The 14149-nt window shown below is 43.7% G+C and overlaps 2 protein-coding genes across 7 annotated transcripts; one reads left to right on the top strand and one right to left on the bottom strand.

Annotated features, from left to right (window-relative positions):
- Nucleotides 1–3387: 3387 nt before the first annotated feature.
- On the top strand, nt 3388–6909 carry LOC136782219 (uncharacterized). Of its 6 annotated transcripts, none has more exons than XM_066741488.1 (3): nt 3388–3762; nt 5569–5809; nt 6041–6909. In XM_066741488.1, the coding sequence occupies exons 2-3, from the start codon at nt 5719–5721 to the stop codon at nt 6604–6606; spliced, it is 657 nt and encodes a 218-aa protein (XP_066597585.1). In that variant the 5' UTR covers nt 3388–3762; nt 5569–5718; the 3' UTR covers nt 6607–6909. The 6 variants fall into 6 exon arrangements, with proteins under 6 accessions (XP_066597585.1, XP_066597584.1, XP_066597589.1 ...); XM_066741487.1 differs by having other exon boundaries at nt 5566–5809; XM_066741492.1 differs by lacking the exon at nt 3388–3762 and adding an exon at nt 4078–4352 and having other exon boundaries at nt 5566–5809.
- Nucleotides 6910–7715: 806 nt separating this feature from the next.
- On the bottom strand, nt 7716–9928 carry LOC136782218 (alkaline phosphatase-like). The gene is made up of 7 exons (XM_066741486.1): nt 9856–9928; nt 9515–9717; nt 9244–9436; nt 8957–9120; nt 8522–8869; nt 8015–8432; nt 7716–7882 (listed from the first exon to the last, which is right to left on the bottom strand). The coding sequence occupies exons 1-7, from the start codon at nt 9920–9922 to the stop codon at nt 7716–7718; spliced, it is 1560 nt and encodes a 519-aa protein (XP_066597583.1). The 5' UTR covers nt 9923–9928.
- Nucleotides 9929–14149: the final 4221 nt, after the last annotated feature.

Raw genomic sequence — 14149 nt, 5'->3', positions numbered from 1 at the left:
AGTTTTCAGGTTGCTCTCGAAGGAAATACCGCTATGTTTGCACATTATATCCAAGGTTTAATAATAGCGCGAGGCGGGTGAAGCGCGGTATTTTTGTAAAATAAATATTTTCGCTCGATAGGCTGGGAGTGGAAAAGATAAGGCGACAAGACAGGGTCAGCCAGGTTCATCCATTCATTGTTCAAAGCGGAGGGAATTGGCAAGATGTATTTTTAGGTTATGGTCAAAGCGAGACGATGCTCAAAGATTTATTCCATCGGGAGCTCCTGCAACGACCTGCGCAGTGTGGAATATTGCATGAATCGTCTCTCCAGCCGTATACCTGCATCTCTCGCTGCTTCTACTGCTGCTGCTGCTCGTTTGGTATTTGTATTGGTAAACGTGTTGTGGGCTGTCTACTGTACACGTGCAGACGGCACAAGTATGATACAAGAATGAATCGTGCACGTGATCGTTTCATGGACTGAGCTCCGATTGGTCGAGCTCGAGGGTTAGATCACGTGCTCCCAATGTGACACACTGACTCGCGGCCAGCCTCTATTATTGGTAGAAAGCGCATCTTCTCCGAATATTCGAAACCTCCACGAAACTCTGGGACCTCGACAAATTTCTACCGTCTTTCCAAACAGCCGCTCCCCAATTTACGCAGTATTATGTACTGTACACGCGATGCTTCCTCATTTCAAAGTATACATATATATATATATACATTAGGAAAAATGATGCCAATTCTGTGAAAGAGAGAGAAAGCGTTCGCACGATAACAGAGTACGCAATATTTATACGGCATGGTGTGTTTAATATTCTTTCCAAACATCGACCTTTATTCGCATATAAATATTGTATATATTTGCATAATTCACGGGAAGCATTTTCGTGGGGCCAAAAATGCTAGAAAGGGGTGGGGGAGTGATATCGAATTATCGCTGATCCTATACTCGAAAGCATTACCGACGTTCGACCAAATTAGTGGAAAATTTCTAACCAAACATTTCAAGCAAGCTTACTCCAACATTTAACGTCCATTGACCCGAGGAAAATATTTTCAAGAAACGTTGCAAATTTTTGCACGAGAATAGAAATTGCCTGCTATATTTATTTCGGCATATATTCAACGACTACGCAATCATTCATAAGCATAATCTGCCAAAAGAGCGACAATTGTAATTGAAATTCGTCATTTATCCTAAATACGTGATTTATAATTCATTAAACCGCGGTAATTGCTCGTGATTTATTCGATGAAATCTGGAGAAGGATTATTCTAGCGCGCGCCAGACAGTGTGTACACATTGTATACTGCAGAGATAGCGAGTGACAAATCTTGTTTCGTCTATCGTTCCTTCCCACTCAAATGTATTCTTTAAACCGAAACTCGTGACTGTTTATCGTAATTATATATATATATATATATACACTGTAACAATATGATGAATTCTCGATTGTGGTATTGCATCAGTAACCTTGAGGCTGTGCCGGTTCAATCGTACATACGTGCTTTGAAGAGTAATTATTAATTGCGCCTAGAGTTCACCTGTACACCGCGCGCGCGTTCGATACATGCATGTCTTATAAATTTGCTTCTTGAGCACGCATAAATTTTCTCCTATAAATACACTCTTCTAAGACGCGATAAAAAGCAGTAGCGAGGAAAAAACTTGTACATTTGACATTCGTCCGACTTTTATATACATAAGTTATTATAAAGGATACTAGTTGGAGAATGCAAGACGCATGTTTGTATCTAACGACGAAGGACGACTAGTTTTATTCTTACAAGATTTGCCTTCTTCTTGCATTGAACTTGAAATGTATAATGGCTCAATCATCTTAGCAGCTAAAGCCAATGTCAGTCCATTAGCGAGTTTAGCGCGATGGAGGAAGTAAATAAAATTGAGTGAAATCAGCCCTGATGAGAGTGTCTGTTGGACGGGACGAGAAGGTCTGGAAGATTTTCCAAGCGATCGCGTATCACGCGTGAGACGCGTGAACCAGTGAATCCCATTCGAAGAAATCACGTGTGCATGCACGAATGCTCGGTTTTAGGTGTACATGGATAAAAGTTGATGTCCTCCGTGCTCTTCGCTCTGCCCGCAAACGCAATGCGGAGACACTCGGCTATTTCACACGTGTCCTATTTTAACCGTCAATGATGATCAATGAGACATTGCGCAAATCTCAACATTGTCGGATCGCGAGGGACGTCTCGATGGCTCATTTTTCCTACCAGTCAGACAGACGTTGATCCCACACTTTTTCTCTACCCCTTATCGTCAACTGTAAACTATATTAGAAGTATATATATATATATATATATATATACGATCTATACGAGAATATCCTACTATCATTTAGTGAAATTTTTTTCAATTTTTCCAAGTTACATTGCTCAAACACTTGCAATTATTTCATAAATTACGTTTAATCTGCAGACTCTTTCCTGATCTATGTCAAAGTTCAATTATTATGCTACTTTTCAAATTTCGATAATGACATATCCACTTTTGGACTTTGCTTTGGGATTCGATGATAGTACGAGGATTTATTATTACAATGACATTTCTGATTTCCGCACGATCGACGATATTGGCAGAAAATGTTGCACGTTGGAAAGTGTACCAGTGCAGCGTTCATCAAAATTATTTCTCGGTAGACGTGTAGGCACTAAATATTTATTCCAACAGACAAATTGGAACCATTTAACGCGCCAATTAATTGACAAAATTTCATTTCGCCTCGAGTTCGAACTAATCGATATGTTAGCAGTATTTTGCGCGTGCACGTGTACGATCTGGACGTTCCGAAGGTCGGAAAAAAAGACCCGCTGTTTGGGTTTTCACAGAGACATGTACGCGTCTTGCGCTATTGCTAAAGTAGCTAAAAAAATCTTCAGGTTGGCATTCCCATACTTGAGCCTTAATCGATAGAGAAATTTACAAAGCAGATTATAGGCTTTTAATTGCAGTGAGAAAACGAGAGATGGGTACCATGCTTTTGTCACGTCGAGGCGGTAAAAGAACAACGAGACAAATTTTGCAGTATTTCTCTGTTTTCTTAATTAATAACCAAGGGTATTTTAAAAATAACCGAGTGACTGGGGGAGGGATGAGAAAGGTTTCATTTTATTAAAGAGAAGAGAACGTTACAAAGGTATCTCGAGAGAAATATATTTAAAGGCCTGGGCGAAAGGAACCCCGAGGCACGTGATGACTACGTGATTAGTCCCACATCCGCGCGCAACGCGGGCATCAACCTAGTCTCCAACGAGCCTTTTTTTCTGTAAACGCAGAACCTTAGAAGATTAGATTGTATTGGATTGGGCGGCTCACGACGGCCCGACCAATCGTCTTCCAGTATATACGAAGGACGGATACACGCAGAGCGCACGAGGTCGCCACCCGAGCGTTGCCGTGCTCTTGGTAAATCCGTTCGAAGCATTTCAGTTTCAGCAACTACTTCAGCTCAGTCCAGCCAGTCGACCCAGTCGGGGCGTTCGTTCGTATCCTGCCATAGTCGGTGCGAGCTTCCTCGCTCCCCAATCTAACCTAAAAACTCGTGCGCGACGCGCGTCGTTTATCGATTAGTGTCAAAAAGTCAGCCTGCGTAGAATGGGCATTTTTCGCGAGTTTCCCATAGTCTTCAATCTTTACAAGAAATACAGTTAGACACAGGAGCGGAAGCTGAGAGAAACGAGAGCTGTGTATGATTCGTGGCTACTGCTTACTCGAGTGTACACCGCACTCATGTAAACACAAAGTACTGGTGAGTGATACCTGCGCGTATATTCACTTTTATCGCACCTCAATTCTCTCTTATATTTTAAGCTCGTTCCTCTATGTTTTGCGCGTTGATAATTGCTCGAACATTGACGACTTATCGGTCCTTTCAAAACGTGCCGTTCTTTCCCCGTCGTGTGTGTTCCGTTGATCGGGGCCGGGTTGAAGAGAGGTACTAACCCAACCCAACCCAACCCAACCTCTCTCTCACGTATAATCCTCGTTCTAGCACAATGTTATTGATTCGCGGAAGGTTCGCGTGCTCCGTAGCTCTGAGAAACGACAGCTTTTTTCACCGTTCGCAAGAATTCGAGCAAGTAGAGGTTGTTTTGAGGCATGAGTAAACATTGTTGTATATGACCGAGGATTCGAACCCTAATACGGTATCGACACTCGTATTTTACTCCATTTATGCGACGAATCTCTGACGTGGAAAATCAGTGGGTAGAAGTTTCCAGGTTCGAATCAACGTTTTGATTTAGCTCTTCAATCGACTCGATTATTACCAGGTTTTAACGCACTTCCGCTCTCAATGCGCCGAACAGCGTAACATCGATGAATGTAAATTCTAACAAGGTCAGTAAAGCCTTGCCTTTTTCCCAGTCAAATGTACAATCTTTCGCATAAAGGAAAACACGGAAAAAATCAAAACATACTACACACCAATAACAAAAGCTTGCTTATTCTTTGGTAGAAACAGTTGAACAAAAACAAAAAAAATAACATAAAGTCGAAACTGACAAAGAAGGTACAAGTGCAGAGACGGTGAAGTAAATATTGTAACAAAAGAATAGAGTGTGCGACGCGCGATTACAAATAACATCCTTAAAACCAACTCAGTGCGGTTAAAAGGATGTACATCCGACTATGCAAAATACATCGCTGTCGCAAACGGTATAATCTAATTGATAAGAGAAGAAGAGGGGGGGCAGTGAAATCATATACTTTATATACGCTGGTACTCGCCGAACATCCGGATGATTCTACATGGTGCACTGGACGAAGCAAGGTACGCACGGTGCGCGTACTCTATGCTCGCGTTGCGATAATTCCGTCTTTGGTTAAAAATAGAAGGTGCCAGTACGGTTCTCCCGGTTGATACTCGCTTCGCTCCGCGAGGAGGCAAAAGTGGTAAATAAAATCACTGCGAATGGAGGCAGAGTATCGAGGTGCGGAATAGAGGGCGCAAGGGCCGAGATCGTGGGGATGAGCAATCGCGTGCTTTCCTCTCCGGAGTGACGCTGTACCACGTGCTTTCGAATGTTGTTCGAGCTGGTACCAAGAAGAGGCGTCACTGGTGAGATCTCGCTACGATTTGCCTTATTGGTAGCAAGTTTAAGTATTAATCTGGGGTCGTGTTAGGCTATCGAGGCCGGTAACTCGTGTGCGTCTTCTTCATTCTTTTTGCGAGTTCGTCGAGTCTCTCCGGCAGTATCGCGAATGTCTCAAGTTTTTCAGTACCATTGAACTGGTTGCTCGCGAATCCCCCAGGCCCGGGAGAACGTTAACCGTTGGATCTCGTTGACTTATGGCTCTGCAGTGGCCTGTCGTCCTCGTCGTCGACCTGCTGCAGAAATGTCAGTGGTTTACACCATTTCTGTTTTTGTCGAGAAAAATCTGTTTTTGTCTTTCTCTCTCGCTGCCATTTTTTTTTACATTCCTCCGGATGTTTGCGAGATATAACGTATGGATGTTCCCCCCCCCCCCCCTCCCCTCCCCTTCCCCTCACCACCCAGCCGCCGAGCCAATCCAATGATTCCACTGATTACGAGCCGATCTTGTTTTTCAGAAGACCATACTCTCTACGTACATCTGCTTTCTGGCCGAGACGTCGAGAAGGAGAGGGGAGAGTTTGTGTAGCCGGAGTTAAGATCGTTCTGGAGGGAGATCAAGCGAGGAAAGAAAATCCCCGGATAATCTAACGAGCAGTACGATAGTAGACATGTCGAAGATCACAGGAATCGTGAAGGAGGACGGAGTCGTTGTCAAGGGTGAGACCACACTTGTCCGACGAGTCTCCAATATGATCAAAGGTGAATTGAATGAATTTCTTTATTCATTGAATAATTTAGCGCTTGTTTTTTTATCTTCTCACTCTTTTATCGCACTTTAAGGGGACAATTGCACTTTTGAGAAATTACGTAAGCGCTGTGTATTTCGAGTACTCTAGCCAAGAGATTATCCGTAATCTGTGCGATTAGCTTGTACGAGTGGAATAGTAATTATATATATATATATACATTGTATTTTTGTTCTATTAACAGATGGGAGCTACAGTGGTCCACCAATGCTGTTCCGGCATCCGTCCATGGAGAAGATTCGTCACTGCTGTCAGAATCTCAATCTCTTCCCGTATCTGCTGTACTCGTACGACAATTCAAAGTCGCATCCGATAGCGCGTAAAGTGAACCTGTGCTTGAATCACATCCTCAAGGGTATAACGGAGAGCTTCTTCGTGATATACGAGAGCCTCCGGAAGACAATCCTTCGAAGAATCCAGAGCGCCGAACCGTCGGGGAGCGTCGAGAGGAAGGAGCACTCGGAGGACATTCTCAAGGTCACCGCTCCATCTTCCTTCCAGAAGTTCGAGAGGAAGAAGCCCAAACAGAATAATCCAGTGTTCCTTGTGATAGCCGTGTACGTGGCGTCCTTGATCATCGCCTTTCAGCTGGTTGGCCTCTGCAGCCTGATGATCATCGGCAAATATACCCCGGGCTTCATTTTCTTAATTACGGCGCTCCTCTTCCTCGGCGGTATAACCTTGAAGATTTTGTTACACGAGACTCTGACGTACGGCGTTAGCTCCGCCGAGAAACGGAAAGTACAGTGATATATTCTCGACTGCTTGATTTTTCTCCACTCTCCGATCCTTCGGCCAGAACTCATTTGGACTAGACAATATAGGAGTGATAGCGAGAATGAAGCCGAAGAACCGGGGCTGGTAGGGCTCTTTAGATCGTAAGATTTTCATAATGTTAATTAGAATTGAATCAGTTGATTCCTTCCTTCCTTCCTTCCTTACACTGTGACAAGAATCATTATCCCGAGATTTCTAAAATTAAATCCCCTTTTCTCCATATTTCTTTTTTAATAACTAGTATAGGACTTTATATAAAATTGACTCATTCTTCAAGCTCCTTCGAATGATAGTCTTTAAAATATTTCCTGTTTTTTCGTCGAAACTGTAGAATTTCGCAAGCGGAGAGATAGATTGGCAAAACGAGTCCTTCCTTCGTTCATGTTCTTCGTTTTTCCGTTCAATTGTATTTAGTGAAATGGCCGTCTACTATCGCAATCGCTGTGCAAAGCTAGAGGATATAGGTGGAGTAGAATAGAGTAGAATGCAACGGTGATTTTATTAGACATTAAGCATGCAGCAACTTACACGATGTAATATTGCTTACCGTCAAGCTCGCGCAAGTACGTTTGCCCATCTCTCTCTCTCTCTCTCTCTATATATATATATATATATATGAATGTATAGTTACGAACCGATTTACCGTAGCTGACAAGTAACAATAGTCGTGGTACCTTATCCTCTGCAGCATAAGACTGAAAATTCTTTAACCATAATTCTTTGTAAATAAGGTCGTATGTTATATATACACATTTATATAAGAAAATACCAGATTTATTTCATTGCGGCGCTATTCCACTAAACTTTTTATCGAATTAGAGACAATGCACGAGTTTTCTTTTTTTTCGTTTTTTGTTTTTTTTTATAAGAAACTCGATAGGTGCGTGCCGAAGATTGTTAAGCCTGTGATGGAGTGGGAGCCAAGTGTACGTTGGAACTCACTTGCACTACCACTTATATTAAATTAATCCATAATGTGAATGTATGTAAATTCAAGTATGAAATAAACTACGTCCACGAACATTTTTTAACGAATATTATGCTGGATGATTTTGTCATTGCGATCCTGGACTTGGTACAAATCACATTAGCATTGTTAAAAATAGACCGAAGCTTAAAATGCAATCGACTGCGAAGATACTCGCTGAATTTTCCTTATTTCCGTATTCCCCGATGCTCGATGCAAATGCGACGACTTCTGCTACGTAGTTCTGCTCGTGTACGCTATGAAAGAGGTGTGCGTATGGACCTTGAAAAAAGGAGAAAAAATATAATTGTCTGAAAAAAGAAAAGAGAGAGAAAAAAAATTGCAACATTTACAAAAGTATGGTCGATCGATGTATCGGTTCATTCAATGATTTTAGTCGAGCGTGTATATTACCTATCGCAAATATTGCAACATCGCACCCTCCGTGATAAGCCTCGTCAGTGATGATCGCAGCCTGCTGACTGTACGTAAACTCGTTTGTATCGAATCGCGATGGATCCACTCGTACAGCCTTATTATTCGTAATCTCGTAAGCATAATTATTTGGTCCACCAGTGCTGTACGATAAAGTTGTGTACGCTGTATTATCGTGCTTGGACCTCTGAGCAATGCCCAAAATCGATGTCCCCCTATCGCTGTATCCATTGAACGCCAACGAGTGACTGTGATCGCTCGTGACTATCAAGAGAGTGTCCTCCGTGCGAATGATTTGCAGCGTGGCGTTAACGGCATCCGATAGCCTCACCGTCTCTCGCAGAGCCTGAGCAGCCTGGCCACGATGATGGGCAAAGTCGATCAATCCCCCCTCGACCTAACTTGGGAACGGTCGCTCGATTAAATATTTTTCAGCAACGAATTGTCATCCGATCGTTGAATAATAACGCGAGGAACGGTACGTACGACTAGGAGATAGCCATTGGCAGATTTTTCCAGAATTTTCAACGCTTTCACGGTCATATCTTCCAAGCTCGGCTGACCCTTTGGACCTTGATCTCTTTTCCAGTCCATGCTGATGTGACTATTGGCAAAAATACCCAGAAGATACTCGGCTTGGTCGGTATCGACCTTACGCAGCTGCTCGTTATTTTCCGCCACGGCGAATTTCACTTTTCGAGCTGATTTATCGCGTTTCCACGTGTCAACGAGGTCCCGTCCGTCTTGTCTGGAGCAAGCCCAAGCGTCCAGTGGATCGGACTCCGTTGCCTCGACATTGGACTTGAGCGTCTGTCTTCCACCCCCCATGATTACCTGTGTATAAATTAATTAGTCGGTGGACGCTTTCCAGCGAGCATACGCGATACGAGTGGCGTAGAGACTGTAAACAGTGACGAGTACCTTGATATTTCGGCCCGGCTCGTTCTCGATGAGTTGCCTGGCTATATCTTTGCAGCGCGTTGCATTGGGCGGCATCCGAGACTCGCATTCCCACTTTCTATCGGCCGAGTGTGCGTACAACGGTGCGGGAGTCGCGTGAGTCACGCGGGTGGTTGTCACGAAACCTGTCGCAGAAAGATAATCAGCCAGAATCTCTCTTCCCAATTGGATCTAAAAATGCAAACGAGACGGCGAGCGCGCGGGCGCGCGTTATCGACCGGGCCTTACCCACTGTCGATAATACAGACCTGTCGCTTTACCGGCTGCCTGCGCCCAGCTGAAAATAGACTCAACGTGGTTGTCGGTATTCAAGCTGGCCTCGCAATCCCTGAGCGGTACGTTCGCGTTAACGCCGACCACCTCGTAATTCGTTTTGATTCCCCCGAAGAGAGCGGTCGCCGTTGACGCTGAATCTGGCACTTGTTTATTCGTATTGTAAGTCTGGAAAGAAATTATGCGAGAATTAGTCCGAGTGCGTTTTAATCGTGCACGATCTGGTCGTTCCGTCGACGCACGCACTTTTAACAGACCAACGTGGGGAAAGTCTTCCCAAGCCAGAGAAGACGTTTCTCCGGATCTGAAAATTCTGCTGGCGGTAATCGTATTGGGGCCCATACCGTCACCCACGAAAATGATAACGTTCTTTGCTTCGTTGGTGTTCCATTCGTAAGACAGCGATCTCCTTATCTCCATCCTCGCCTTGCTCCTCCAATAACCGCTGTCTGTGAAATACACCCTCGCTCGTAATTTCAAATTGGAAATGGAATTTTCGGAGATAGATTTTGCTATTTCCATTATCCATTTCCTCGCCATTTTAAAAACAGTGATATAAATAATGATTGTATGTTATGTCCCAGTACCTTCTTTAACTGCATGGGTTACGAAGTCGAGAAAGAAAATGGTAAAATATATCAAAGTGACGTGCATCTTGAATTCCTCTACTTCCTCATGCGTGACAATCACGATTACGTAAAGAAAGCTAACGAACGATGAATTTTACGAGACAAAAGATACGTGCGACCTCTGGAAATAGTAAGCTGATTACTTTTCACTCGATAAGAGTGAGTTCTGTAGTATCTCGACGCTTCGAAAAAAGACGGTATTTTCCACGAGACTCGTGTGTATGTTAGAATTATTTATTACCCTGCTCCACTGCTTTTCATATAGTTTTCGAAACAACTTTAATATTAACACTGTTTTCTCCACTTGACTCATCTACTGACTCGCACCTCTTTTTGCGCCAATACTTGAATTATATCTAGTCAATTGTCGAAAGAAGTATTTGTCTGAAATGGTAGAAAATTTATGCTGGAAAGGTAATAGTGGAAATCATGCACCGATTGCAGTTATCTCAGTTTATCAGTTTTTCCAATCGTAACCGTATACTATGTTTTACTGCGTATATCACGGTATTCTCTCTCTCTCTCTCTCTATATATATATAGAGAGGAGCGAGCCGAGGGAATTTTTGCTGAGAAGCTCTCCGGGCTGAGGCCACTCAGCCGAGCAGAGCCGAACCGAGCTGAGCCGTTCCTCTCGCGTTTCAGAGGAACGCGTAGCTGCACTCGATTCCGCAAGGCGCACATGAACGCGCGCCAGTTCTTTAAACATTCATTGATTTATGGCAATTGCTCCTTTCCAGCCCGATCGTTAAACAGCCGCAAATTTACGAGCACAGCCAAATTCCTCTCTCTTCTTTAAACAAATTCAACCAAAAATCTCTCCTCCTCCCGCCACTGCGCATAACTTTAAATTCCTCTTTAAAAACAGATTGAGCAAACAGCAGAATAATAAATATTAAAGAGTTTAATTGATTCGGTGGTGATACGACGAAAGACTTTCCGCGAGTTTCGTCATTTGAATTTCTTGCAACGATCTTATAGTCCATGGTATATATATATATATATATATACATATATGTATATCGATCCAGGATGCTGCGAGCTTGTATTCGTCAACCGCGTTCTTTGATCTTGTGCGTTGTACAGTTGTGTATGGCGCGGCGGTATAGCAGTAACGTGTGTAAGGCAGCGTGAAAAGTTATTTCAAGTTCCCACCCCCCCCCCCCCCCTCTCCACTCCTACCACACTTTAGAGTACCGCAGCACCACCGAATCCCCGGTGGTGATCGCGCTTTTCTTTGCTCTCATCTCGGTGAACCAGCAGCCCCCACCACTGAAACACCCTGTATCGAACGGTCCGTGACGTCACTGAACTCACGGTGACGTCACGTCAGCGGCGCTCATTCCGGGGGATGCCTCATCCGTTTCCCGGGGAAATTGTAGAATGTCAACAGAAACTGTTGGGTTGTTTGGTCAGAGCTGCGCTGGCGAAGGGGAACAAAAGGACGTCGACGACGACAACGACGAGGAAAAGCGAGATAATCAAGAGATGCGAGGAAAAAGAGGAGAAGAGGCCAGTGTAGTTTCTGAAGAGATCATACTCCCGCGGCTCTGAGGACTAAATTGCTTGTTTCTGGTGCCCTTGCAATTGCCAACGAGCGGTTCCTAACGTGTTACATTTTCAGAAATATTATTACGTAACGACACTCTCTCCCCGGCAAGACACAAGAACGCCGACTCGCTTTTGTCCAGGGACCTCGTTATTTTCGAGAAAAGATGAGAGGAAAGAAGACGTATGTGGATGCAGAGTGCCGTGACGCGCGCAGCGGCTGATACAACGGAATCAGCGTTTGTTTACGTATATCGATAAAAAATTAAGAAGCTTTCAACCTCTCTCCATTAGACTAATATTGCCACCAATTTTCGTGGCCTACGCGAACAAGTTATTCCTCCGCTCCCACGAGTAATCGTTCCTGAAATATTTAACGCGGGAAAGATCTCATTTAATATTTCTATCCTATAGTGGCAACGTATAACTCGGAGTAGACATGGAGAATTAGCTCTGTGTGTTTTATCATGCGTATATATCAGTCGGAAGAGCACAGGGGACAGGAGAATCTTGAGTTTGACGAGACCCCAGAGTCTGCTATCTCCTTACCGATAAATCGAAATTGCCCTCGCGCGTTTATTCCGCTGTAAAAGAATTTCCCGATCGAGTTTGTCCGTCGGGACCAATCGTGCCTAATTGGTATAGCTTAGCTTTGCGACACTGTTTATAAATTATTATATATAAGGTGTCCCACGAACGATGGTCATGCCAATACCATTGGATAGGGGACAAAAATCTAAGTAAAAAAGTTTTAAAAACTTTTTTGCTAGCACCCTTAGTTAAATAGTTATTTGCAATTAAAGATTATCGATTACAGTAGCTCTTTTCTTAAAGAGGAAGATTGTTTTGGTCGCATTCATCAAAAATGCTAAGATTCTGTGAATTAAAATACTAAGAGAAATACAAATCCAAACATCCACTTGAGCCTATTGAAGTGGTCGAAGGCCGATCGGCAGTGCCGAGCGCAAGCGCCATAAAAACAACCAAAACATAAACAGTCTTGACAAAAGCTATAAGCTAAGATTGAAACTTTTGCAACTTTCGTTAAACAAATGATTTATTTATAATTTTGAACTGTGCGTATTTTTCTCGATGAAAATGAGTCGAAACTTGACATAATTACGCCAATTCTATAATTAATTAAAAGTTTTAATTCATTAATAGTATCGCTAAAAATAGTCGGAAATATGTCAAGTTTCGACTCATTTTCATCGTAAAAATACGCACAATTCAAAAGTATAAATAATTCATTTGTTTAACGACAGCTACAAAAGTCTCAATCTTAGCTTATAGCTTTTGTCAAGGCTGTTTATGTTTTGATTGTTTTTATGGAGCTCGCGCTCGACACTGCCGATCGGCCTTCAACCACTTCAATAGGCTCAAGAAGTGGATGTTTATCTTTTTGTGTTTTTCTTAGTATTTTAATTCACAGAATCTTAGCATTTTTGATGAATGCGACCAATACAATCTTCCTCTTTAAGAAAAGAGCTAAGTTGTAATCGATAATCTTTAATTGCAAATAACTTTTTAACTAAGAGTGCTAGAGAAAAAGTTTTTACAACTTTTTCGCTTAGAATTTCGTACCCTATCCGATGGTATTGACATGGCCATCGTTTATGGGACATCCTATACATGGTATAAGAGAGTCTCTCTCTCTTTCTCGCCGTCTGTTGGAAAGGCATTATCCAGAGACATTTGCGAGTTTCGCTCTTGCACGTAGGATGACGCATTTGTCTCCTAGGAGCAGCGTGTCCCAGCTCGGCCTAAATCGAATAAGAGTTGTCGAAGAGAGGACGAATTGCCGGATGGCCTCGTCACTGCGCGCGTACATTTCCCGATCAGCGGATCGAGATATTTCGCCAGGACGCTCTCCTCATATACCTCAAAGAATCTTCGACAAAATAATTGACGTCTAATGAGATTTTGCCAATTATCGCAAATTTCTCGCTGCATCGAAAAATACAAGCTGATCCATCAGGCACGCTTCTTGCAGAAAAGCCGATCGCGATGAACATCGATAGTACGACGGAAGTAGCAGTGGTTGTTCTTGGTCGTCGTTCCGGAAGGATCCCAGTGCCCTTCCAGAGTTCACCGACCTACGACAATAAGGGGTGACACTTTGGTGGTGGCGCAGTGGCATAAAAGGTATATAGCAGGGGAAAAAACTGGCGAAAAGAGCTGGTGTAAAAGTCTGCAGAGAGAGAGAGAGAGAGAGAGAGAGAGAGTGGAGGAACCGCGCGCGCGGGAGAGCAGTTCGGGGATTCCAATGGGTATATAGCGATGGTAGAGAGACCCGCACAGATTCCGCGTCCCTTTCTTCCCGGGCAAACTCCCCCACCACTTGATATCGATCGTTTGGCTGGCAGCGGAGCAGAGCGGAGCACGGAGTAGCGTCGTAGTGGAGTTGGATGGAAGTGGGAAGGGAGGGGGGGGGGGGGGGGGGGGGGAGGAAGGAGAGCAGCAGCAGTAACAACGCAGAAGAGTTCTGCCGTTGCCTCGGTGTAAGATTCCGACGATTGTCGCACTCTTTGCAATCTCTCTTTCGCTATATATATATAATACACACATATAGGATATATATCTCCCTTTTGTCCGCTCGCTCGATCTCGTCGTATCAGTGCGGGCAGGCAGGCTGGCTGCCCGGCTGGCGAGCCGGCACAATATGAACTGCTTCGATCGGTCTTTGCTATATATATATAGTAGGT

This window comes from Prorops nasuta, unplaced genomic scaffold (genome assembly GCF_024137725.1).
Source record: "Prorops nasuta isolate Cenicafe-Biocafe unplaced genomic scaffold, Cenicafe_Pnas_1.2 PNAS00025, whole genome shotgun sequence".
Taxonomy (NCBI): Eukaryota; Metazoa; Arthropoda; class Insecta; order Hymenoptera; family Bethylidae; genus Prorops; species Prorops nasuta.
Note: the sequence above shows the minus strand (reverse complement) of the source record. Positions and strands in the feature narration are given on the sequence as shown.

Excerpts from the sequence above, each read along its gene's own strand:
- LOC136782218 (XM_066741486.1), bottom strand. The coding sequence starts at position 9,922 with ATGCACGTCACTTTGATATATTTTACCATTTTCTTTCTCGACTTCGTA. Across the intron at positions 9,437-9,514 it reads CCCACGTTGGTCTGTTAAAA|ACTTACAATACGAATAAACA; the intron begins GTGCGTGCGTCG and ends ATTTCTTTCCAG. Across the intron at positions 9,121-9,243 it reads GGCAGCCGGTAAAGCGACAG|GTTTCGTGACAACCACCCGC; the intron begins GTCTGTATTATC and ends TTTCTGCGACAG.
- LOC136782219 (XM_066741488.1), top strand. The coding sequence starts at position 5,719 with ATGTCGAAGATCACAGGAATCGTGAAGGAGGACGGAGTCGTTGTCAAG. Across the intron at positions 5,810-6,040 it reads AGTCTCCAATATGATCAAAG|ATGGGAGCTACAGTGGTCCA; the intron begins GTGAATTGAATG and ends TTCTATTAACAG.